The 25098-nt window shown below is 37.1% G+C and overlaps 1 protein-coding gene and 1 long non-coding RNA gene across 2 annotated transcripts; one reads left to right on the top strand and one right to left on the bottom strand.

Annotated features, from left to right (window-relative positions):
- The first annotated feature begins 1383 nt into the window (after window positions 1–1383).
- LOC107582483 (uncharacterized) lies at window positions 1384–17668 on the top strand. Its single transcript, XR_001608958.1, has 3 exons — window positions 1384–1465; window positions 17169–17174; window positions 17657–17668. It is a non-coding gene; the product is annotated as an uncharacterized lncRNA (long non-coding RNA).
- On the bottom strand, window positions 1452–23655 carry LOC107582481 (protein AHNAK2-like). Its single transcript, XM_016268329.1, has 7 exons — window positions 23352–23655; window positions 13599–13648; window positions 13378–13476; window positions 13141–13251; window positions 12885–13035; window positions 12598–12764; window positions 1452–12498 (listed from the first exon to the last, which is right to left on the bottom strand). Exons 1-7 carry the CDS (start codon window positions 23401–23403, stop codon window positions 1657–1659), a joined length of 11472 nt encoding a protein of 3823 aa, XP_016123815.1. The 5' UTR covers window positions 23404–23655; the 3' UTR covers window positions 1452–1656.
- Window positions 23656–25098: the final 1443 nt, after the last annotated feature.

The following is a 25098-nucleotide window of genomic DNA, read 5'->3' as shown; positions in this document are numbered from 1 at the left end:
CGGTGCCACGGCCAGCCTATCGTCTGGGTTCCATCCAGAGTCTAATGGCCAGGCGGAACGGATTAATCAGGATCTGGAGACCACTCTGCGGTGTATGGCGGTCAATAACCCCACCTCTTGGGCTACCTACATCATGTGGGCTGAATATGCCCACAACACCCTCCAGTCCTCGGCCACTGGACTATCCCCCTAAATAGTTTTCTCCGTAAATTCAGTTCAACAGCATTATGTTGAAGAGCGTAAACTTTATCTCTCGACTGAATCTGCACATGTATTTCAGGTGTTCTTGCTCCGTCCAATAAATGCTCGTCTTTGAATGAGCACTGTAGCGTATTCTTCAACCGCTCAGGTACTGTCAATACGACCCATTTCAGGGGCTGCCAAAATTACATTTTTAAAATCAGTCAGAGTTATAGAAATACATATCAATATTTACAAGTAAATCTCCATATTATGCGTAGGCTGGTCTACTTTCTATCTGACCCCCCCCCCATCTAGTTTTGACGTCCGTCAGTGGGGATCAAGCCTTCTTTAGTGGGGTCAGACCCCCCAAACCCCCCACCCGTAATTCGCACCCTGATTATAATTTGATTGGAGAACAGGACATCACAGCTGAATATCACTCCTAAACAACCCGTAAGATAGTTTACAATATTAGGCTCGGATGTAAGTATCTTTCTAAACGTCGCCTTTGCGATGAACTGTTTGTGTCAGCTTTTGGTACTTGTTTCTGTACATTATTTTAACTCTTTCTTGGCACTACACTTATACTGATCTGTTTTAGTATTATTATGTATAGTAGCCTAATTAGTGATACCAGGAAATCGCATTTCCTATCAGAATTTGTAAAGATCATGGGGTCTATCTCTCAGTCTGCTCAAATGCATTATTATATGTACACGTTCACACAATAAATCTGAGACATGGAGCATTATTCCACTTTTTATTTATTTTGCAGCAACCAGTTAAAGTGTTTCTCTTACAACATTAATTTGATTACTTTGGCTATATAGGCCTATGTTAAAAGAAAAGTCATTGCTTATTAAGAAAATTATTTGTATTTTAAAATATGCATTGTGTGTTTTTCAAGTCCATTGATTCCATCATACTGTAGGTGCAAATGCTTTTGGGTGAATAAAACATTTACATATTATTTTCTTTTTTTTTCTCAAGGCTGCAGAAACAGATTTTATATGCAATTATATAGTTTTCACAAAATAAATTACATTAAAGAAACAAATGACTGTGTGATACAGTCAACAGTCTTTAATAGCCACATTAATTTTATAATTAATTATATAATTAATTTTAAATTTTATTTGTGATTATATCTGTTTAATGGTGTTTGCTTGATTACCAAGTTTGTACTATAAACAATATTCCCAAGATATCAGTTTTACAATAAAGCACACTGACAACCCACACATACAATTATAACATAATTTTTTTCCTATTTTTTTCTCCAGTGGGTATAGATTTTTAAAAGTCTTTTAAGCTTAAAATCTCTGTTAGCTAAACAATACTCTGTGATATGTTCATAAGTATCAGCACTCTTTTGCATAATAGCATTACAATTCAGCTGGCTTATATGATTATATAAGAGAACACTGAAACATACATTCAAAAGCATAAAATCAAATCAGCAAGATCTCATGTTCATTTCCCATTCTCATCAGTAGAGGAATCCATATGTCTTAGAGATGTTTCAGAGCTCACTATTGTGACTTTTTCAGTTGTTGCTACACTGTCAAAAAACCTCATTTTCTCAATGTGTACTGTATCTTTTAGCCTACGAATTGAGGAAGCCGTCTCATCAGAAATGGGTTCTGCAGAGTCTCCTTCAAATACACGTGTTGTCTGTGTCACAAGTATTGTCTCTTTGTCATCATGTAAAGTTTCTTTCACAACATGCCTTTCCACCAATGTGCGTGTCCCACTTTGCACTCTGGTTTCCTCCACTGTCAACACTGAGTCTGAGCCTAGTGTTATTTGTAAAGGTGAGGTGTGAATTCCATGCGCGTCTAAATTAGTTAAGATTGAGGCTTGCTGTGTTTCTGGTATAGCTTGTATGTTCGATGTGATGATGTGAATTTCCCCTGACATCTGTTTCAGAGTGTCCAATGAGGCTGAGGACATATCTGATGAGAAAGGGATGTTGACTTTTTCTGGCTGGTGAGGCTCCATTGATATCAGTTCACATCTGGCTGTGGAAGTCACAATATCAGTTTGCACATCATTGAGCCCAATGGTGGCAGTGGGTTCAGCATATTTCACTGTAACTTTTGTAGGTGAGGTCTGTGACAGACCAATCTGCTCAGTGGTTACTGTAGAACTGATATCTGCAAAAGCTTCAGATGACTTCAGTGACAGTGTTGGGCTGAGGTTTTCCTCCACAGACTCACTGAGCAAGTTCTTCTCAGGTTCCTCGTGTTCCTTGCTTGATTCTTTCTCAACATCATCAAGCTTCTCAGCCTCTTCAGGTGGTTGGATTATTTCTTTCACATCTGTTTTTGACGTTTTGGTTGGAGAAGAAAATGAGAACTTGAACCAGCTTCCTTTCTCAGTTTTTGCTTGTTCTTTGCTAACAGTTGCATTCTGATCTGCTGAAGCCTCCAGATGCTTTTCACTTTCTTCAATCTTAGCGTCAACCAATTTATCACTTTCATCTGAAGACTGGCTGAATCCTAATTTTGGAAATTTAAATTTAAACTTTGATTTCTCCTGAGCTCCTTTGTCCTTATGTTCTGCTGCTTCCTCAACTTTTGCCCCAGCCTCCTGATCTTGCTTAACAGATGGTTTGTCCTTTTGTGCTTCCGTTTCCTCTATTGTTGGAACATTAAATTCAACTTCAAAGCCCCTGAGAACATCCTCAAGTGTAGGCATTGTAAATTTGGGTGATTTTCCAGCCCCTTGAGTATCATCTTTGGGTTCTATTTTAGCACCTGGAGCGCTCACTTTGGTGGTTGTGTCATCTTCTCCTTCCTGAGATTTTGTTCTTGAAATGCTGATCTTTGGCATTTTTATAGTAGGAAGCTTGAATTTACTTGGGGAGCCTTTGACCCCATCCAGTTTTTTAGTAGCAGCCTCTGTAGGCTGTTCGGTGGTTTCTTTAATTTCACCCTCTCTTTTTGTTTCTTTAGACACTTGTACAGGATTGTCTTCAATATTTAGGTCAGTGTCTGGTACATCTACTTCTGCAACTTTTACTTTTGCATCAGATGTTTTTTGAGCCGAAGTTCCAAATTTGGGCATTTTAAAAGTAGGCAATTTGAATTTACTTGGAGAACCTGAAACAACTGTAACTTCTTTCAGCTCTGTCTCTACCTCTTTTTTTTCAAGGCTGGAACTTCCCTCTAAAGCCATGTCTATTTTTGGGAGACTTGCATCTTCTACTGCGACCTTGATTTCTGGTTCAATTATCCCAGTTTCAAGTGTTTCTGTCTTTACCTTTTTTGCAGTCAACGTCACCTCAGGACCTTTTACTTTGGGTAACGAAATCCCAAATTTTGGAAGTTTAAATTTAATTTCCTGACCCTCTTGATTAAGTTCTTTTTCTTTTATATTAATATCAATAGATGGGGTTTCAGTCTCTGCAGTTTTGCCTTTGATGTCACCTGATAGATCTACCTTTGATGTCTCTATCTCATAATCCACAGAACTAATTTTAATTTCCTTGGTTTCAGAATCAGCCTTTGCTGCATCACTAGGGACCTTTGGAGAGGAAACTCCAAATTTGGGTAATTTTATTGTTGGGAGTTTGAATTTTGTTGGCGAGCCAAATTGTGGACTTGTTATTTCAGTTTTGCCCTCTGTCTCACTTTCTCCTATTTCTGTAGTGCCCTCTGGCAGGGATATATCTGCTGCCGCTTCACTGGCTTGAATATCTTGGGCCTTGCCATCTGATTTTGAAAATCCAATTTTTGGAAATCCAAAGCTTGGTATCTTCATTTTTACACTAAGTCCCTTAGAACTCATATCAGTTAAATCTGCTGGTTCCTCAGCCACAACATCTTTTACTGTAACAGATTCTTTAACATCAGTTTGAGAAACCTCTGCTTTTGAAACACTTATGTCAATTTCTGGACTTTTCGATGCTTGTAGAGAAATTCCAAACTGTGGTAGTTTGATTTTACTTTCTTCTACTTCAAGTTCAGCACTTTTAGTCTCCACATCCACTTCCACTGATCCTTTGGGTAACTTTAGCTCTTTCTTGTCTATAGATAGTATATCCCCTGACATTTTCACTTCTGTTTCGGTCCGAGCTTTCCTAAGCCCTTGGTCACCATCTGGACCTTTAATTGTTGGAAGAGCAATCCCAAATTTTGGAAGCTTAAATTTGCCCTCTTGTTGTTCTTTATTATCTCCCTTAATGTTTATCTCAATGGATGGACCTTCAACTGTTGGCCCTTTCATTTCAACACTTAACACTTCTCCTGACATGTTAAACTTCTTATCAGGAAGGCTTACTTCTGGAACATTGATGTCCACATGTGCCATAGGTATATCAACTGTGTCCTTTGATGCTTTGGTTCCAAATTTTGGGAAATTGATTGTTGGAAGTTTAAATCTTGTTGGAGAGCCAAAAGTTTCCTCCTTCAAATCAGGTTCTTGTTCTGGTAATTTAATGCCTGCAGACTGCACTGAAACATCAACATTTCCCGCTGATGTGCCCATGTCAGCTTTGGGTAGACTCACATCAATTTCAGGAGCCTTAAGATCTGGTTTTGAAAATCCCAATTTGGGAAGTTTCACTTTCAGCCCTCTCGAGTCAACTTGAACTTTATCTGTTTTCCCCTCAATGGTCATATTTTGGATTTCAACACTGGGCTGTTGTACATTTACCTTTTCTTCGCATAGCAGGTCAGTCTCTATGTTTATTTCTTTTCCCTCCATCTCTATCCCCTTTACTTTTGGCATGCCAATTCCAAATTTTGGCAGCTTGAACTTACTTCCCATCCCATCAGCATCAATTTCTTTAACCTTAATGTCCACACCAACCGATGGCCCTTTAATGTCTATGTTTGGTTCTGTGTCAGTGGTTTGTAACTCTACTTTTTCTGGGAGACTGATTTCAGGTTCTTTGATATCCACTTCAACTGCTGGAATATCAGCTGTAGCTTTTGGATGTTTGAGTCCAAACTTTGGAAGGTTGATTGAGGGCAGCTTAAATTTTGTTGTATCTCCTTGTTTCACTTCATCTGTAATGGTGATTTTTGCATCTACGTCTTTAATAGGTATGTTGCCCTCTTGCATAGACATATCTACCTTTGGTTGACTGGCATCAACATATTGTCCCTTAATATCTGGCTTTGAAAAACCAAATTTTGGAAGTGAAAAGCTTGGCTTCTTCAGTTTCACATCAAGCCCTTTCAAGTCAACTTCAGGCATATCTGCTTTGCCTTCAATGGATATGTCTTGAATGTCAACATTAGGTTGGGGTTGTATTATTTTTCCTTCTGCTAGATGAACATCAGTTTCTCTTATTGTGGCATGTATATCGGTCTCTATTTCTTTTACATCTAAGTCAATTTTTGGTATTTGACTTGACACCTTGATATCTGGTTCATGAGCAGTGATTCCGATTCCTTTTATGTCCTTATCTGCTGATGGTAAACTTACTGTAACTTTTGAAGTTTTGACTCCAAATTTTGGCAAGTTAATTTCTGGCAGTTTAAATTTGGTTGGGGAACTAACAATCGTTAGATCTTTCTGTTCAGCCTCTCCTCCAGAAAGTGTGACGTCTGCTGTTTGCTCTTTTACAGGTACATTGACCTCTTGTATGGACACTTCAGCCTTTGGTGCACTAACATTAACCTCTGGAGTTGAAGTGTCTGGTTTAGAAAACCCAAACTTGGGAAATGAAAAGCTTGGTCTCTTCACTTTTACTTGGAGTCCTTTGGAGTCAACCTCAGGCATGTCTGCACTCCCTTCAACTTTAGCTTCAGTATTGGGTGGTTGTACTTCTAATTTCACATCAGGTTTAGAAATGTCAGTTTTTAAGTTTGTTCCTTCTAATTCTGGATCTGTCACATTAATTTCTAATGCTACTTTTGGTGATTTAACACCAAATTTCGGGAGGCTTATAGACGGGAGTTTAAACTTTGTTGGGGATCCAAAAATTGTTGAACCTTTTTGGTCAGACTCCATCTTTGACACTTTAATATCCACATTTGCTTCTTCTAGGTCCATACTGCCTTCAGGTATGGGGATATCAGTTTTTTGAATACTTACATCAACTTCAGGGGCTTTTAATTCTGGTTTTGAAAACCCAAATTCAGCTGATGTCTTCATCTGCACATCTAGACCTTTAGAATCTTGTTCTGGTGGGTGAACCATCCCGTCAATTGTTATCTCAGGTGTTTTTATATCAATTTGTTGTACTTCAGTTGTATCATCTGACTTTGATGTACTTAAATCAAACCCTTTTACTCTAGGAAGGCCAATACCGAACTTTGGCATCTTAAACTTTCCCCCCTGTCCTCCAAGTTCAGTATCATCAACATTCAAGTCCACACTTACAGTTTGACCCTCTGTGGCTAGATGAGGTCCCTTTATTTCTACTGATGGGGCTTCACCTGATATTTTTATTTTTGTATCTGTACCACTCACTTCAGGCCCTTTAACAGCTATATCTACAACTGGCATAGATTTCTCTTCCATCGTAGCTTGTCCTCCAATCTTTGGGATGTTGATTGAGGGGAGTTTAAATTTTGTTGTGGCACCAAGAGTTGCTGTATCTTTTTGATCATCCTCAACATTTGACAATGAGATATTCATGCTTTGTTCTCGTATTTTCACATCACCTTCTGGTTTAGAGGTATCAACTTGTGCAAGTCTGACATCAATCTCTGGGGCCTTAATATCTGGTTTAGAAAATCCAAATTTAGGAAGTGAAAAGCCTGGTCTTTTCATTTTCAGACTTGTGTCTTTTAAATCAACTTTTTGATCAAATTTGCTTTCTAGTGTGGCTTGTGATACTTCTGTTTTAGCTGAAGGTTCCCCAAGTTTTGCCTCTGGTAAGGAAATATATCCTTCTGCCTTTGATGTTTTGGCCTCTGTAAGTGACAGGGTGTATTGATCTCCACTATCTACCTTTGGCTGATCAACACTGATTGAGGGTTTCTTGAACTCTTGACTGGGCACATTATAATCAATTTCTGATGGTTCTACTGATGTGAATACATCTTCAGTCTCCAAAGTAATTTCCTCATCCCTCAAATCCATTATTTCAGCTTTTACTTTGGAAGATGAACTTCCAAATTTGGGTAGTTTGAAAGTAGGAAGTTTGAATTTGATCTGCGACCCTCCTCTGGTTGAATCATCCTTTAACATCTCTGTGTGAATTTTCAAGTCAGACTCAAGATTCACATCCACTTCACCAACTGCCATAGATGTATTGCCCCTCTCAATCTTAATCTCTGGAGCTTTAATGTCTTGTTCAGAAAATTCATGCTCTGAGCTTGGCATTTTCATCGTTACCTCCATTTCCACAGATGCCCCAGGTATGTTTGCTGTTCCCTCAGCACTCTCCTTGTCATGTTTCAGTGAAACCTCTGGTTTTTCCACATCTGTTCTTAATGCACCCTTTTTAAATTCTGGTCCCTTTAGCTTTGGAAATGAAAATTCAAATTTAGGCATCATAAATCTACTCCCTTGACTACCAGGATCAGTGTCTTTGGTTTTTATTTCAGCATCCACTGGTAGGGTTTCGAAAGCTGATTTAGATGGTTCTGTATCTTGCATTCCTGCATCTTTATCTTGTGATGCAACTGCTGATGCTGCCTTTATTTCTGACTGTGCATCATCCTCAGCTTTTGTAGTAGATTCTTCCCCAGTCTTTGAAATGGAAATATCAAATTTAGGGAGAGAAAATGTTGGAAGCTTGAATTTAGATGGAGAACCAGAAGTACTTTTGTTTTTCAACTGGACTTCAACCCCTGGAGCAGGAAATGTCACTTCAGTCTCTTTGATCTCAGTTTCAGGCACATATATGCCGCCTTTTTGAAGGCTGGTGTCAGCATCAGGGATCTTAGTGTCAGATTTGGAAAAGCCAAATTTTGGAAAAGATATTTTACGTTTCTTAAGTTTGAATTCACTCTCCATTTCTTTAGCCTCCAGAATGACTTCATCTACTGAACCTGAAGGAAGTTTGACTTCCACCTCAGGTTTCTTGGCTTGCACTTTAAAATCTTCTATAGCTGTCTCTTGATCAAGACCATGGCCTACAAGGCTCATCTTAACCTCTGGTTTAGAAAATGCATGATCTGGAGACAATACCTTTTCAGAGTGTGCATCAATAGTCTTGTCTACCTCTGGGGTAGATACGTCAACTTTAGGTTTGGAAACACAGAGAATAATATGTGGGGTTTTCATTTCAGGTAATGATGGAAGTTCTGCAGATAGTTCGGTTTCTGGCACTTTAATTTCCATAGTAGGTTCATCTTTGGTGACTTCAGGCATTTGACTGTCAGAGATTGCATCTGTTGATTTTGGAAATGAGACCCCAAATTTTGGGAATTTAATTGTAGGAAGTTTAAATTTGGTTGGAGATCTTGGATCTTTCTCAGCCTGGACAGACTCTGCATTTGATTCTTTGGAGTCTATAATTGATTCTTCTTTGTTCGTACTATCAGCTGGCTTGTAGGCTTCAACCTTTGGAATGTTAATGCCAAATTTAGGCAGTGTAACGGTAATCTCTTGTTCTTTGAGCTTTGGTTCTTTGACCTTAACATCTACACTAACAAACTGACCTTCTGTAGTCTCAAATAAATCCTTGACATCACCTGATGGTGCATCATCTTTGAGTTTCAAACTTATTTGTTTTTCTGGAAGGCTTACATCAAGCTCTTCAATATCTATATCTACAACTGGCACGTCTTTTACTACCTTAGATGATTTTCCACCAAACTTTGGTAAGCTGAAAGAGGGAAGTTTAAACTTGACTGGTGTACCACCACTTGTTAGTTCTTTATGTTCAGCCTCATCCTTTGAAATTGTGAAATTCACACCAGGCTCGCTTATTTCCACATAACCTTCTGGAATTGATAAATCAACCTGTGGAAGACTGACATCAACACCTGCAGCTTTGATGTCTTGTTTTGAAAACGCAGTGGCTGTAATTTCGCCAGCGTCATGGTCAGTCAGACTTGCATCAATATCTGGTTTAGAAAATGGAATTTCTTCAGATGATTTTATTTCTTTTTTCTGAAAACCTTTGATTTCTATCTTACCTTCAGGCAGAGACAAGTCAACTTCAGGTTTGGATACACTGAGAGTCATTTCCGGGCCTTTCTTGTCAGATAGTGCTGTTGATTCTACAGATAGTTTAGCTTCTGGAAATTTAACATCCATTGTAGTCTCCTCTGTTCTGACATCAGGCATTTGAATATCGGCCCTAGCATCAGTGGACTTAGGAAATGAGGCTCCAAATTTAGGAAGTTTAATTGTGGGAAGTTTAAATTTTGTGGGAGAATCTGTTGTATCCTTGAACTCAGCCTCTACATCTGTGGTCTTACTTTCAACATCTATTTCTGTCCCATCAGCATCATGTAAAGAGCCCTGTGCAGCTGGTAGAGTTATGTCAGCATAAGATACTTTAGTATCTGTTTTAGAGAATCCAAATTTGGGAAATGATATTTTCCGTTTCTTCATTTTAGAATCTGCTTCTTTTCTTTCAGCTTGTGGAAGTTCAGGTAGCTCCACTTCAGTTTTTCTGCTAACCTTGATGTTTTTTTCAGAATCATCTGGTAACAGACCACCTTCTTCTGTCTTCTCTTTTGGCATTGAAATACCAAACTTGATCAGTCTAAATCCACTTTCCTCTTGATCATCCTCAACAGCTTCAACAGCCTGAGGCTTTGAGAGCCCAGTTTCCTCCTGCTTTGATTTTCCCTCTGCCTTAGAGATTTTTATTTTTGGAACAGAAACATCTATGCTTGGCATTTTTAATTTACTCCAATTTTTGTCTGTTTCTGGATCAGTCTCAGATGTTCTCTTCTCAGACTCTAATACAACCTCTGTTATGTAACTTTCTTGCACTGTAACATCCTCTTTTGTTGTGACTTCAGCTGTTCCTTTCATAGATTTCCCTCCAATTTTGGGCATTTTTAATTTAGGCAATTTCTTTTTTTGTGGGGAGGAGTCTGTGTCTTTGCTTTTGATTTCAGTCTTCAGTTCTCCTGCAACATCTTGTTTTGAGGTTTCCTTAACAATAGTAGTGCAAATGTCATGGTGGAGCATTTGACCACCCTCTATATCATGTGCTTTTTTAGTTTCATCAAATGTTGCTTCTTCAGAAGATTTTTTGATGTCTTCTTCAAGAGATATTTTTGCTTCCGTTTTCATCTCCTTGACTGCACCACTATCACTTTTAGATGACGTGGCCTTTATTGGTAATTCAATCGCAATACCTGAGAAGTGAATGTCAGGTGTCATGATTCCAAAACTTGGCATTGATACCTTTGATTTCTTTGATTTCTTTTCAAGCACATTTTTGTCAGCTTTGATATCAGTATCAGCATAGTCTTTTACAGCCTTGTCTTGAGTGTCTGTATCTTTGGTTATTATGATTTTTTGTGGTGGAACTGATTGTTCAATGGCTTCCATTCCTGGTATTTCAATGTCTTCACGCTTTGGAAGTTTGAATTTTACATCTGGAGATGTACTTATCTTATTATCCCTTGCTAACTTTTTACCAGGTTTGGGTTGGTGGTCTACACGTTTAATTTTTGATTGGTCTGTTTTGCTCTCAGTTGTAACTGTTTCATCAAGATGCAATTGTTCCATTTTTGGTAATATGAAGGCTTGATCTTTTGTAGCAACAGGAGAAAGTCTCTGCTTTTCTTTATCCATTGTGTCAGGCAACTTAATGTTTATTTCTGTGCTCATGCTCGAAATTTTACAAGGGGATCCTTTAGGTGTCATGTCAGTCTTGTCTGTCTTCATTTCCATGATTGTGATCTCTCTCTGTACAAGGACTCCAGTTATGTCTCTCTCAGGTAATTTGAAGGAAGGGAATTTTGATACTGCTTCTTTTACATCCTCAACATTAAACTCTTCTGTTTCACCTCGAGATTGCTTTTTTCCTGCTTTTGAGATATTTATTATCTTCTCAACTTTTTGTTCTTTAATTCTAAGAGATTTGACCTTGGCTTTTGATCCTTTGTCCTCCATGCCAGGAATCTCAATTTCCTCTCGTTTCAGGAGAGGTACTTTGGTTGGTTCTCTCTGTTTTACAGTTATTGATTCTTGATGGTCAAATTCAGAGACATCTACTTTAGGCAGTTTAAATGTTGATTCAATGTCAGTGCTACCTCCAGTACTCTTCCTGCTTCTGTCCACATCCAGAGCATGTGATTTTGGCTGGGATATAACAGGTGTTGGAGTGATTGATTTCTTTGTGTCTGTTGAGGACACATCCTCACTTGTTTTAATCTCAAAAGTGAAAGTGTCTGATGTAAAGTCTAGTCTGTTTACTGCATTTGAAAAATGGCTCTTTGATGTGGCTATGTCTGCCAGTGGTCCTCTGGTTCGAATTCCATAACTTTCTGTTTCTAGAATGTGTCTTTCTTTCTTTTCCTTGTCGCTGCCAATTCTTGGTGATTTGCTTATCGGTCCTACCTCTGGCATGTCAAGAGTAACATCAACTTTAGGTATGGTCATGTCTGTTTTTCCTGACTCTTGAGTCTTTTGTAAAATCTCTTTATCTCTTGATTTGCTATCGGAATCAACTTGATGTCCAGCTGGTTCAGTTTGTGGTATTACATTTGGACTGTCCAAAATATTGTCGGATGTTGATGGATCCAAAGTTCTCATTCCACTTGTGGAGGATTTTAATTGGCTCTCTGTTTCTATTTCATATGTATCCTTTCCTGGAATGCTAACCCTCAGTTCTGATTTCTCTCTCCTTTCTTTGCCATCATCTCCAAGAGCGACTGTAATATCAGTAGTCTTTAATGTGGTGTCCACACTGATGAGCTCAACCTTATGCAGTGATTCAGTCACTGGCAAAGTCGGGAATGTATATTCATTTCTTGTTTTAGCTGAGTCGGCTTCATTCAATATTTTAGGACTCTCTATCACATTAGTCACTGGCACTTGCTCTTCCACTATATTCATAATAATTTGGTTGTCCAAGCCCTCCATATCATCTGTTGCAAGCGCCTCTTTGTTTTCTTGGGTTTCTTCAACAGATTTGCTCCTGCGGCCTGCCATCCGCTCCTTAAGTTTCATTTTGTGCATCTTTTTCTTGTCTTTTCCATCTGGGGATTTTAATGGAGACTTAAGTGGAGACTCTGTGTCACTTGTTGGTGGACTTATCTCTAATTTTCTCTGTTCCTCTGCTTCTGATGTGCTGTGAGATCTTTTAAAATTTGCCCTGCGACCTTTGCTAAAGGTAGGGAATTTGGGCCAAGAGATGCGATCATGTTGCTTTTTTGTCTTTCTTCGACCTCTCATCTCTGGTCCTCTTCCTTCTTCTTCTTGCTCAGCCTCCTCGCCCTGCAAACATTGATGAAGCAGATAGAATGTCAATGAAACCTCTGAAGAAGCTTGGCTGTATTCTGTATTTAAAAATATAATGAACAGTATTATAATTACAATGGTTGTATCTGGCCTCATTGTCTCAGCATCTTCCTGGGTTCTTGGAGGTGGTTTGCGTTTTAGACAGAATGCCACTTTATATGGTTGAGCATGCTCAAGAATCTGGAGGGCGTCTTCGTATGACACATTATCAAAATATACTGTAGCACTAAGTATTTGATCACCTGAAAGTCCAGATGGAAGAACACAAATGAGGATGCAAGTGAAAAGATGGAGGAAAAACAAATGTAGCTGTATTATAGCTTCAGAAAATATTCTGGAATGTGCAATAATTAAAATCTCACCTTCTTTCACACTTAAATGCTTTGAGGCAGGCGACTCTAGTTTTACGTCCTTGATGAAGATGCCGTCCTTTCCTCCACTTACAATCAAACCCTCAGCACAAACTTCTTTCACAGTTTTCACTATTATTTCTGACTGATCACTTTGCATATCCTGAAACAGAATGCAAGTCATTTAGAAATTGATTCCTGTTTTCTCAGTATTTACATTCCTAAACATCTGTATTCTTCACTAGAGAGAACTTTAGGTGTGTCTGACCTCTGTTTGATTCATCTTGGCAGAGGAACGCTTGTCAAACAGTGAGCCGAAACCAATCCTTTTGCTTTTTTTGGAACTCTTGGTGGGTGAGTCATAGAAGTCACCTTCAGCCTGACAAAAAAGCATGTGATATATTAAATAGATAATAGTTTGATGATCAAATACAGCATTATACAATTCTGAATTAGGGTTATTATACTGTACATAAATAAGATAAGAGTCTAATGTAGCGCTCACCTGTTTCGCGTATTTCTCTGTGGTGGGGAATTCCTCAACAGGAGAGGAACCCTGAGGACGAGGTCTTTCCCCCTCTAAAACTTCAGGCTCCTCACCTACCTATTATATCAAACACAAATTAAAGATTATTTAAACAATTAAACAGTTTAAAACAGAGAGACAGTTTAACACAAGTGTATGTTGTATATTTGCTGAATGTGCTTTACTTGAGTGATACTCACTAAATCATCATCTGTGTCTTGTTCTGGTCCCTTCAGCCTGCGCCCTTCTCCTGTTGTGATGAAAAAAGCAGAATAAGCACTTAAAGGGGTCATAGGATGCCCATTTTCCACATGTTGATATGATTCTTTAGGGTCTTAATGAAAAGTCTGTAACATAGTTTGGTTAAAATTTCTCAGTGGTAGTGTAAAAAAACACCTTTTTTACCCTGTCAAAAACAGCTCTTTTCAGAGCACGCAGTTTTTCAGCATTTTCCTTTAAATGTTAATGAGATCTGCTCCCCCCGCCCCTCTCTTCCGAGCTGCTCTCAGAGAGACTGTTTACTTTAGCAGTATTCATCGTGAAACTTGCTAATTAGCACATTATTAGGAAAGGCGATTTGCAAAGATTCGTAAAAAAAAACCTTACACTCACTTCTTCTGTAGATGAAGCTGGATCACGAATGATTTGCGTGAACATAGACACATTTATTTAGATCGGGGGCGCATTCCCTTCAAAAACAAACATAATCCACTGCGTCTTCAGCGGCTCAGATGTCGGGAGTTAACGACGACTGCTATGTTCATTATTACATCCAACAACAAAAGACCTCGATCGCTTAGGAGTCATTCTTGTGTACATCTGCTCCAGCGGTGAAACAATGGCGGACTGATGACAGCTCACTCAGGGCGGGTCTAAGGTAAGATGCCAGTCCAGTCTATGCTGAAACACTACTGTCAATCAAACTATCGTGGGAGGGGCCTGTCTGTGTGACGTCACACAGACAGGCATCTGAGATCAGCTCGATTTGAGAAAGGTGTAAAGATTTTAGTAGATTAACGAAAAAACACTGGGTGGATTTTTATCATTTTAGGGTGGTTGTGTACACACACTGCCAACACACATTTCAGTTCAAACAACTTGTAAAAGTGCATGTAGCATTATATGACCCCTTTAAGGGTCAAGCTTTGTGAATACATAGGTTTTACATCTGGCTGCTAAGTGAAAAGCTCACACGGGACTTGAATTTGATGTTGGTGCATTATGTTTTCTGTACATATGACCAAAATTTAAGCCTGTTAGTCATCTATGCAATCTATACTTTCTTCATTTGCTGTTTTATAGCTTGTACTGATTGGAGAGTCAGTGAGTGATCTACTGTATTTTGCAAGACCAAAACTTTTTTTTTTTATCTGCAAAAAAGGCATAGTCTAAGGCAAACTTTCTGTTTGCAATATTTCCTCGCAGATATTCCCACAGGATCCAGACTGTCTACCTGCTTCTGTTGCTTCCTGTAAATTGAGGCACTTTATTGATCGGGGTCGGTTTACACTGCCAGCAATGAGACCAACATGGAAACGATATAGGTTCAAAAAGGACAGTGCAAATAATATGGTTATAAATATCTGCAGATGTGGTATTATTCTAAAAATACAAATTATATATATTTTTATTTTTATGGCATAAAGAAATTATTCCCTTGCATAATTTTTTTAATAGTTGTATGAATTTTAACAATATTATACAATAGACAGAAATACTTAAATTATACCAGCATCAATAATACTTTCATGACCTCCTTTCTTCTGAGAAAGGCATGAATTTCCAGTTTCCCATAACAGAATGCACTTAAAGGATCATTTAGGTACATAAACGTTTTCCATAAGCCTCACTCTACCCAGCCCATTAACCTGCACTTTCCTTCAAGCACTTATTCAGGCATCAGGTCTAAATGGCATTGAAGCACACTGGAGATTTATACAGTATGCATGTCATGTAGCATGTGAACATTATTACACCAGCATTTTTTTTTTTTTTTTTTTTACAGTTTCTAATGATCAGACACTACTTGTTCACTTGTACACTACATTCACTACTTGTGAATGCACCAATGTATTGACAGCTGAGGAAAAGCAGTGATAAATGTGAATTAAAAAAGTAAACAGACTTGTTAAAGGGAGGAGGAAACTCTTCCCATATGTTTTGTTGGTGTCAAAGGCTTTGAGAACAATCCAACTCAATGGTATTCTGGTAAAAATTAATATGCCATTCATCTATCATTCTGTCATTATGCAGATGCCAGCATTGACATGTTACATGACACACCCTCAATTAAAAAAATTTAAAAAACAAAATTACGCAAGTTTTGTGTCGACCACAATTAGGCTCTTTAAACCCTGATTTTAAACACAGGTAAAAAGCAATGTTTGAAAGGGGTTTAGCACCACTCTGGAGAATACCATTCTCTGTTTAATAATAACGCAATAGAAACTGTTAATTAAACAGGTCATATACTGTGTTTCTTCACTCAATGATATTGGCAAAGCCAATGGTTTAAGTAAACTGATGTTCATAGGAGAGATCAGGGGTGATTGTAACAGTCGGTTTCTAACTGAGGGGTTTGGTTTTAACATACAGTATATGATGAACAAGCAGAAAAATTATATAGCTGTGGTTTTGAGGTTTGATATGTTGTGGTGCAGATCAACAAGTTTCAACTAGGTGTCTTTTCTGACTGCTATTGTAGCTAAACAGGCTTATATACAGTATATATATATATTTTTTCACTTGCTATTAAGCTTTATAATATCTGTCCAAAACCAACACCGTGAATGGAACAGTCCCAAACAGCAGGCCTTACTTTCTTCAAGTTTTTTTTTTCTTAAATGCTTTCAGGCTCCTCACCCCTGTCAGGTATAATGAGGCTGTTTGTTAGTTGGTATATGTAATAATTACAGAATAAAATGCTTTAAAATGTTCTTGAAAGGCCATTGTCAATCATTAATAAGTTATTTAAAATAAAATCAACTCTAAACCAATCATTCCTGGGTTCCTATACTTATGTTTCTGTTAGGATTACAAATTAAATATGCGAGCTCTGCTGTAGGTGTTGTCAAATCAGTTTTAGCTTGATTCAGAAAAATAATATGCACAACCTATTGCTTTTAAAACATGCTGTTTACTTCAGTATGTTACTGAAATATCTTGAAGTACAAACACTAAAAAGAATCCATGTGCCAATATGAAAATAGCCTAGATCACAGAATTATGACTAAATTCAATCTAAAACAAAAAACAGTATTATGCCATGTATATCCAAAAACATCATGCTGCTGCATTGTAATTACAATGATGCAAAATTGCTCTCCAGGTAAACATTAAAGGTTAACAATTACAGGTTTGCACTTACCTGATCTGTGGTTTACTTGCAGAAATACATGTTTTACTGTTTTACAGATAGTAATTCACCTAGTGCACAGCATGCATTGACAGGACAGTTTGTGGGTAGTTGTTAGTTTTAGTGGAGAAGATGAAGGGCCCTGCCCTTTTTGTAGGTATGGCACAACCCTGTTTCAGGGCTGTGGTTCAAACTCCTGCTAATGCTATTGTGCTGGAGAATAAACATATGAATGTGTAACACTGCTTGCACACATTCACAAATGAATATAAATGAGAGGTCTTGATATTTTGAAGCAAAGGAGTCAGGGCAAAGATTTTGTTGTAAGGGTATTTATGCCCCTCTGTTCTCCAGTGAATGTTGTCTGCGTTTGTTTAGTTTAGTTTTGAGTTGAAGGAAATAGTTATGACATTAGTGTACAGTGGGAAATAAATGCAGAATGAAGACAAGATCTCATGCAGTTCGGAGTTCTTTTTTTCATTGTGCTTTTTGCCAAAGTAAATAAATAAGAATACAATACAAAGCAAGCTGTCAATCACATGATGTTTGTGCAGTATGTGTGTGCACATGGTTGACTGTGTGTTTAAATACCAGTCCAAAAATTCCTTTTATACCCCCATAATTATCATTTAGCTTTATATTTGTTATAAAATTGCCATGCAACTGATTTAGCAAGCAACAGACCAACAATACAAAGAAACCTGAATTACAAAAAAAAAAAAAAAAAATGCCTATTTGATTTTTAGGCACAATCATTGATCCCTAACTGAGATTGACATGAGTGTGAGAAATGCAGTATTAGTAAATTGATAACGTAGTTACTTCTTAATCAAATATTTGCTCACAGGGTGCTGGTCTAAAAGTGATAAAGCATTTAAAGTATGTGACTATACTGAAAAATAGTACATAATTTGTGTTACTAGCATAGGAAATCCTAACACTACTTATAAAGCACAGAAAGTACATGCACACACAGACTCTCTTTATAATTTTATGATGTTATGTTATGAAGGACTACACAAAATGGAATTTATGTCATTTGTCGTTATATTTAATGCATGTTGTTATCATCATGACTAAATCTAGTAACTAGCGTACGTTGAGTTAAATAGCCTATGTGTGTCTCGTTGTGGACAGAGTCAGGCATATTATAACATTGGGATTTAGCTTTGTTTATAATATGTAATTTTATATTTGAAGCTCTCTGCAAAGCAAAAATGAACATGAAGGTTGTGCATATGTTGTCCATTTCAATTTATTCCTATTCCTGTGGATGTGGACTTGTTGATTAAACAATTACATCATCAGATTTGAACAATGAGCCTTTAGAATATTGTTCAGAGGTGTGGACACTCACAAGTGCTGTGACTAGCTGTAGACAAATCATAGTTTTCCTGACCCCAGAACACAGTTTTCAAAGCGGACCAAAGGTCATTTCAAGATCATAACATCATCAACAAACTGAACTATATTTTATTGACATTGTTTGTGAAGATGTTATGTTTGTGTGTCCAAATGTCACCAAAAGCTCTCTTTTTTAATTTTTAGATTTAATTTACACTACATCATCAGAAAACTGAAGTACGTTTTATTGATGTCATTTGTGAAGACTTTATGCTTGTGTATGCAAACAGTTCACTAAAATATGTCGTCAAAATCTCTGAAATCACATTTTATAGTACATAGGTTGTAAGGACTTGGTTGTTTTGAACTTGAAAGAGATGGTCATTTTGAAATGTAGAAAAGGTCTGCATGAATTTCTTCAAAAATTCTCCTTTTATGTTTTACAGGAAATCTAACAACATATGGGTGAGTTAATAATAGATTTTCATTTTTGGGTGAAGTATTCAGTATTATTATTACATATTTAGTATTATATATTTATTCTATGAATGATTCATCTTTTAAAAAATGATAAATTAATTAAGTCCAAACCTTTAACACACCTCTCTAACTGAAATAAGTATTACAAATACTGTAGGTAGCATGTTTCATATTTCATGATATTACAACATAAGCTGTAAAAATCTGATCTCCTGTATGTTAGCACATCTCCCATGACCAATATTACAGGCATTAGAGGTTGTTTTCTGTTCCTGTGGCCATACGAGGCCCAGAGCTCTGCTCCTTCAGCACACTAATACGGTTAATTATCTGCTCAGCAAGATACAGGGAGCAGGAACATCAATTCTGGCCTGCACTCATAACATCATACACAAGCCTCTTTCAGAGTCAAGTGGGAAAGACTTGTTTGTATTCAAAATATAATTGAATTTCAGGGCCGGAGAGGGAAAATAAACTGAAAACAGAATTGGATTTTCTTCCATATTAAGAACATGGGACCAAGTTCCCTCATGTTTCCAATCAATCAGCCGCAATAATTGATGCATTTACTGTATGTGCCAAAGAGATGATGGCTTTAAAATTAAGAGTTAAACAGAGAGTTTCTCTTCTAATATCATGGAACTAAACTCATGTCATTCCTAAGCTGTATGTTTCGTAAATAATAAGATATGTTTTCTCCATACAATGTTGTTTGGAAATATATTCTTGAAAGTCATACAGATTTGGAATGACATGAGGGTGAGTATAAATGATGACTTATTTATTTATTTAGATAGGTAGGTAGGTATCGATATTTATTTTATTAATTTTTTTGGTAACAGTTTACTTGAAGCCTTAATGTGTAATGCATTATAAGAGCCGTTTTAATGCATTTATTATGCATTGTAATGCACCTTAAAATGCATTGTATGATCTTAAGAATAATTATATCCTCAGTTATAATACATTATAATACTAATCTATTCACTGTTACACCTGTAGAATAATGCATATAATGCATTAAAACATGACAAACTAAACTTCAAACATTATAATGCATTTAACGTTAGCTACAGTCATTTATAAAAAAAGATATAATGCATTACAATGTACATTATGAATACTTTTATAATGTGTTATACATAAAGGCTTTAAAAGTCCCCATGAAATCAAAATTAAAGTTTTTTGGGTGTTAGTATCAATATGTCAGTCTCAAGGTTATCTATAAGGCAGTGTGCTCCAAGACAGTGACAAAATTTGCATTTAGAAGATATAAGCATTCAATGCTTGCAGTTCGTCACTTCCGCCAAAACGGCTCAATGTTTTTTTTGACGTCACATCGTACTTCAGCTTCTCATCAAACTTTCTGTCCAATCAAATGCTCTCTAGAATCCGAAGCTCCCGCCCCCTACACTATAAAATAGACGCTGAAGCCGCGGCTGAAATCGGTCACTTGTCCACAGAATTAGTATTTTCTGTACAGTGAATGGCACGTAGTGCACTATATAGGGGACAGGGAACGATTCAAACAGTGTTAGTATGCTTTCCGTTGAGGAAAAAAAGAAGTCTGGTTTCGCGCTGTCATGCTAACCACCGCACCCGCACCCGCACACACACTCTGCTCCGGTCCACAGACACCAAATGCAGCTTTACGGAGCTCAACGGCTGAACGGCTCTAGCCCACGCTGTGATATAAACAAACACTATTGGCTATTTTAAAAAGGGGAGGGGCTACTTGATATGTCCCGCCCTGTCTTCCTGTTTCAGTTAAAATGACGTCAACACATAGAGTAACGCTACGTGTTTCTAAGCATTTCAGGGGACCTTTAAGTAAAGTGTTACCATTTATTTGTTTGTTTGTTTACTGTGCCTTTAAATATCGCTCAATATTCTCACAGTTAAAAATACAGTATGACATGTCAATACACAAAACCTGTTCTTAATTTTTTCAGTAATGTTCAGCTTCAGTCAATCCCGTGAAACCAAACCATGAAAAACTGCAAATACTCTCAAATTCATAATTTATTAATTAGCAGGAGGGCATTAGTGAGATGCTAATAGTTATAACTATTTTAAAGAGTGGACTAAGTGGGTAAAATCAATCAGTATTTAATGGCCTGCTGATGCACTAATATTTTATAGCTTCTCTATCAATATGATTTTTAAGCTTTTTTACTGTAAAGTTACCTGTTCTGTAATGTGTTGTTCAATATAGAGTTATTATTTTTTCTGTATAAGGTAATGTACAGTTTTTACAGGTTTTTATTTCTCTTCTTTTTCCATTGTGCATATATCAGCTGGCCTATGCACTAATTCAGAGTATTCATTCTCATCCACGTCTTGCTCATCATGCTCAGTTGGTGTACTTTGGCCATTATCCAAGTCTCACAAGTCTACATCTCTCACAAAGACCTTGAGCCATGCCCACCAGCGTTTATACTGCTCTACAGAGCCAAATCACAAAGACACCAACTAAAGAGAAAAGTTTTTGATTGAATTATGATTGATCTTATATCAATTTTCACACTCTGAGAATTTGAGCAAAGCAAAGCCAAACCCATTTGTCATAGGATTGACTTGATTTGGCTTAAAACTCAAGTTTGACAAAATATACGGTTACTGTGCTTTGCTTATGTACAGCAGTTTAGAATAATGTAGTTTTTAAGTCTATTCTGCTGACACGATAGTCTTGGAAAGTATTCATCTCAGTGTGATCATAATTACATAATTTTCTCAGATAGCAGAGATTGTGTTAATGCAATCTCACAAACATTTAGCGTCATGGAAAAGCAAGTTCATGTCTGTATAAAACCAGAGCACAAAAACACATTTCATTTAATTAAATCCTGCCATCCTTGGTTGTATATCTAGTAATTAAGCTGTCGTGCAGCCGTTGTATTGTGAGATGTATTGGTTGCTCATTGCAGCTTGTAAGATGTCTAAAATATAACTCTTGACTCATTTAGGTCACTCCAAGTGTTTGTTTGTATAACTAAAGAGGTTGAAGTTCATCTGAAGGTCAAAGAAAAAAAAAACTATAGATAAAGCTGCTAGTTGAATTAAATGAGACAAGGTGACCAAATTACTTGGAGCTGTTTGGTTAGCGGGTTAATTGGATTTCAAAGTCCTTTGATAATGAAGCCAAAAAGAGCACCAACAAGTTACTGTAACACAGAATGACACTTCCAAAGATAGAAAACATTAGACAAAGATGGTACATAAGATGAATACATATACAAAGTGTATTTTCAAATATTTTTATATAATTTGTTTTATTTATTTGTTTGTTTACTAATATATATCACTTTGTTGTGGAGACACTTTGGCTTATGTATAGCCTACAACTTCATGTTTCATTTAAAAATTCCATTAACAATTTTATAAATATATCAGTATGTTATGGAATCTTGGACTTTGAAGAGACACTTTGGCTTATGTATCCATCTTGTATGTTTTATAAAAATAAAAAGGTACATATTTTATCAAATTATATATATATAATATATATTATATACACACACGCGCATACACATATATGTGTGTATTAAATTGTATTATATATTATAAAAAATCTATTAATATATATATATATATATATATATATACTGTATTTGTTTTTTATTAAACTTCACAGAAATAATTGAAATAAAAATTAGCTCTTAATTAAAATAAACATATCAGGGAAAATATAAAAAAATCTGCAAAAAATAAGCTCTTAAGCTTTCATAAGTCATTGTAAACAATACTATCCAAATTCGACCAGTCCTAAATGCTCCGAAATCGCACTCTCAACACTGTAAACAAACACACTGCAGATGCTGTTGATAAAATACTGCATAACTCTGTTGACACACCCACAGCCAGATAGCCACGCCCCCTTCAAATATTTTTATATAATTTTTTTTATTTATTTGTTTGTTTACTAATATATATCACTTTGTTGTGGAGACACTTTGGCTTATGTATAGCCTACAACTTCATGTTTCATTTAAAAATTCCATTAACAATTTTATAAATATATCAGTATGTTATGGAATCTTGGACTTTGAAGAGACACTTTGGCTTATGTATGCATCTTGTATGTTTTATAAAAATAAAAAGGTACATATTTTATCAAATTATATATATATAATATATATTATATACACACACGCGCATACACATATATGTGTGTGTATTAAATTGTATTATATATTATAAAAAATCTATTAATATATATATATATATATATTCATACATATTTTTTGTTTTTTATTAAACTTCACAGAAATAATTGAAATAAAAATTAGCTCTTAATTAAAATAAACATATCAGGGAAAATATAAAAAAATCTGCAAAAAATAAGCTCTTAAGCTTTCATAAGTCATTGTAAACAATACTATCCAAATTCGACCAGTCCTAAATGCTCCGAAATCGCACTCTCAACACTGTAAACAAACACACTGCAGATGCTGTTGATAAAATACTGCATAACTCTGTTGACACACCCACAGCCAGATAGCCACGCCCCCCTTTACTGCAGACACACCCAGATCACCCACAGTGCAGCGTCATCTCAGCAGAGAAATGCAGTGATGCTTGTCAACAAGCTCAGCACCAGTGTCCCACTAACACACACATGCACAGCCCAACTGCACGATTATTTAGTCCTGCCACCAGAGGTGCTGAGTGCGGAGATAAAAATAGCACAGAGCATGCAGAGTAAGACCGACACAGAGAGAGAGAAGGAAAGCTAAAGAGAGAGAGAGAGAGCATAATAAAGAGTGATGCCCACCCGCGGCTGATGCATGCCAGTTGGGAAACGCCAGGTGAAAACAGTCGCACATGGTGGCTGTCTACTGGGGGTCTTGTCCAGGCTGTCAGTACTGGTTTCGGGAAGCCTCGCTCTCGTCCTCCAAGGTTGAAGAACCTGCTGCTTCCTTTTCCTCTCAGTCAGTCACTCCAGATGCAGAGGACAAAATAAAGTCGGAGCCGGTGAACGGTGACATGCGAGGGAGGGACGGAGAGAAATGTCGTGCTCCATCCACACTAGTTCGTACTTCACAGGAGTGAGGCTGCACTCTCTTCCCTGCCAGAATAGACTCTGTCTCTCTAGCTAAAACAATTAAAGGGGGTATGGCTGACTTGGGACGGGGGCTGTCCTAAACAACACAAATCCCTCCTTCTAAGCATCTCATTCCACCGTTCTGATCACTTTTGACCAATCGCTGCAGAGTCGCTCTGGACCGTCCAACTGCTGATTGGTTTAAGATGCAAGAAAAACATTCCAGGTTTATAGGCATGCGGCAGAGATGCGTAATTGGATTTGACACCACACAGTACATGTTTTCATGTCTGCTGGGTGACAGAAGGGGAACTGAGGATGCGGTTTGTCAGGTGACTAGCCTAATGTGTTTAAGAGCAGCTGTGTACCTGAGCTGGCTGACATTCACAAACTTCTGATATGCAGTTTTGGCTGATAGGGTTATGGAACATGTTTGGGGGAATGTCTCCTCTGGTTTCTGCATGACTCCGTCCTTCTGAGGATGGCCACTAAGACCATGGCTAAATGATTTATGATTTCATGTCTAAGAATAAAAAATGACCTCAGAAATGTACCAGGCTGTGACGTCAACCTGAGACAAGTTCAGTGCGCCACCCCTCAGACTACAGCGGTCGTATTTATGGCTTTTGTGGATCTAAATCAAACCAGTTTAAAGAAAAGTTTCTTGGTTTTTGGTTCTGATTGAAAAATCACAGTTAAAAGCTTTTCAATATCTTGCATGCATAAGCAGCTCAATTGGACATTGCTGCAGTCTCCTGCTTCTCAGATTTTTTTTTCTGTGATATGTAATAATCTCACGTCTCCTCCCCAAAACACCATTAATCTTTTACAACATCAAAAAAATATATATATATAGATATATATATTACAGTGTAGACTTTCTGAACAATAACTGTTTTCATACAGCCATATAATCCATTTATAATCAACTTGATGGCTTAATTGGACTGAAAAGCCTTCCTGTAGACACCGCAGTCGATCTGAATGAAATCCCGATCTGATTAGAAGGGTTGGTGTCAACCTGAAATAACCGATCAACAGAAATATTTAAAAAATGTAAACGCTTGAATCCAACTATTACTGAAATTGGATTCAAAAACACTGCACATGTGCAGTGCTGTGATACGTATGTTATGTAGTACATTTACATCTAATGTGCAAATGTGTGTTTTACGCCTCACGTCTCAAACAGGTCAGTGGAAGATGTGATTATTTACTAAATATGTCCCATAAAGCTCTTCTGACATACATGTCAGCTGTCTTGTTGGCATCAAGGCAGACAAGATAATTATACTCACAGTAGCACCGGTAACATTATTGCAGTGACTTTCTCTGGTTCGGACTGTGCTAATTGGGACATACATGCTGATGTTTTGTACAGAATACATGTAATAGGCCTACACTTGTTAATGATTAAGAAAATCAGATTGCTATGTTTAAGGTTCATATAAACAGAAGTTTCAGAATCAGAGAACGG

This window comes from Sinocyclocheilus grahami, unplaced genomic scaffold (genome assembly GCF_001515645.1).
Source record: "Sinocyclocheilus grahami isolate Dianchi unplaced genomic scaffold, SAMN03320097.WGS_v1.1 scaffold45.1, whole genome shotgun sequence".
NCBI classification, from domain to species: Eukaryota; Metazoa; Chordata; class Actinopteri; order Cypriniformes; family Cyprinidae; genus Sinocyclocheilus; species Sinocyclocheilus grahami.
This window is presented reverse-complemented; position numbering and strand designations above follow the sequence as displayed.

Excerpts from the sequence above, each read along its gene's own strand:
- LOC107582481 (XM_016268329.1), bottom strand. The coding sequence starts at position 23,403 with ATGTGCGACTGTTTTCACCTGGCGTTTCCCAACTGGCATGCATCAGCC. Across the intron at positions 13,036-13,140 it reads CCAAGATGAATCAAACAGAG|GATATGCAAAGTGATCAGTC; the intron begins GTCAGACACACC and ends ATTCTGTTTCAG. Across the intron at positions 12,499-12,597 it reads TGAGGCCAGATACAACCATT|GGCGAGGAGGCTGAGCAAGA; the intron begins GTAATTATAATA and ends CAATGTTTGCAG.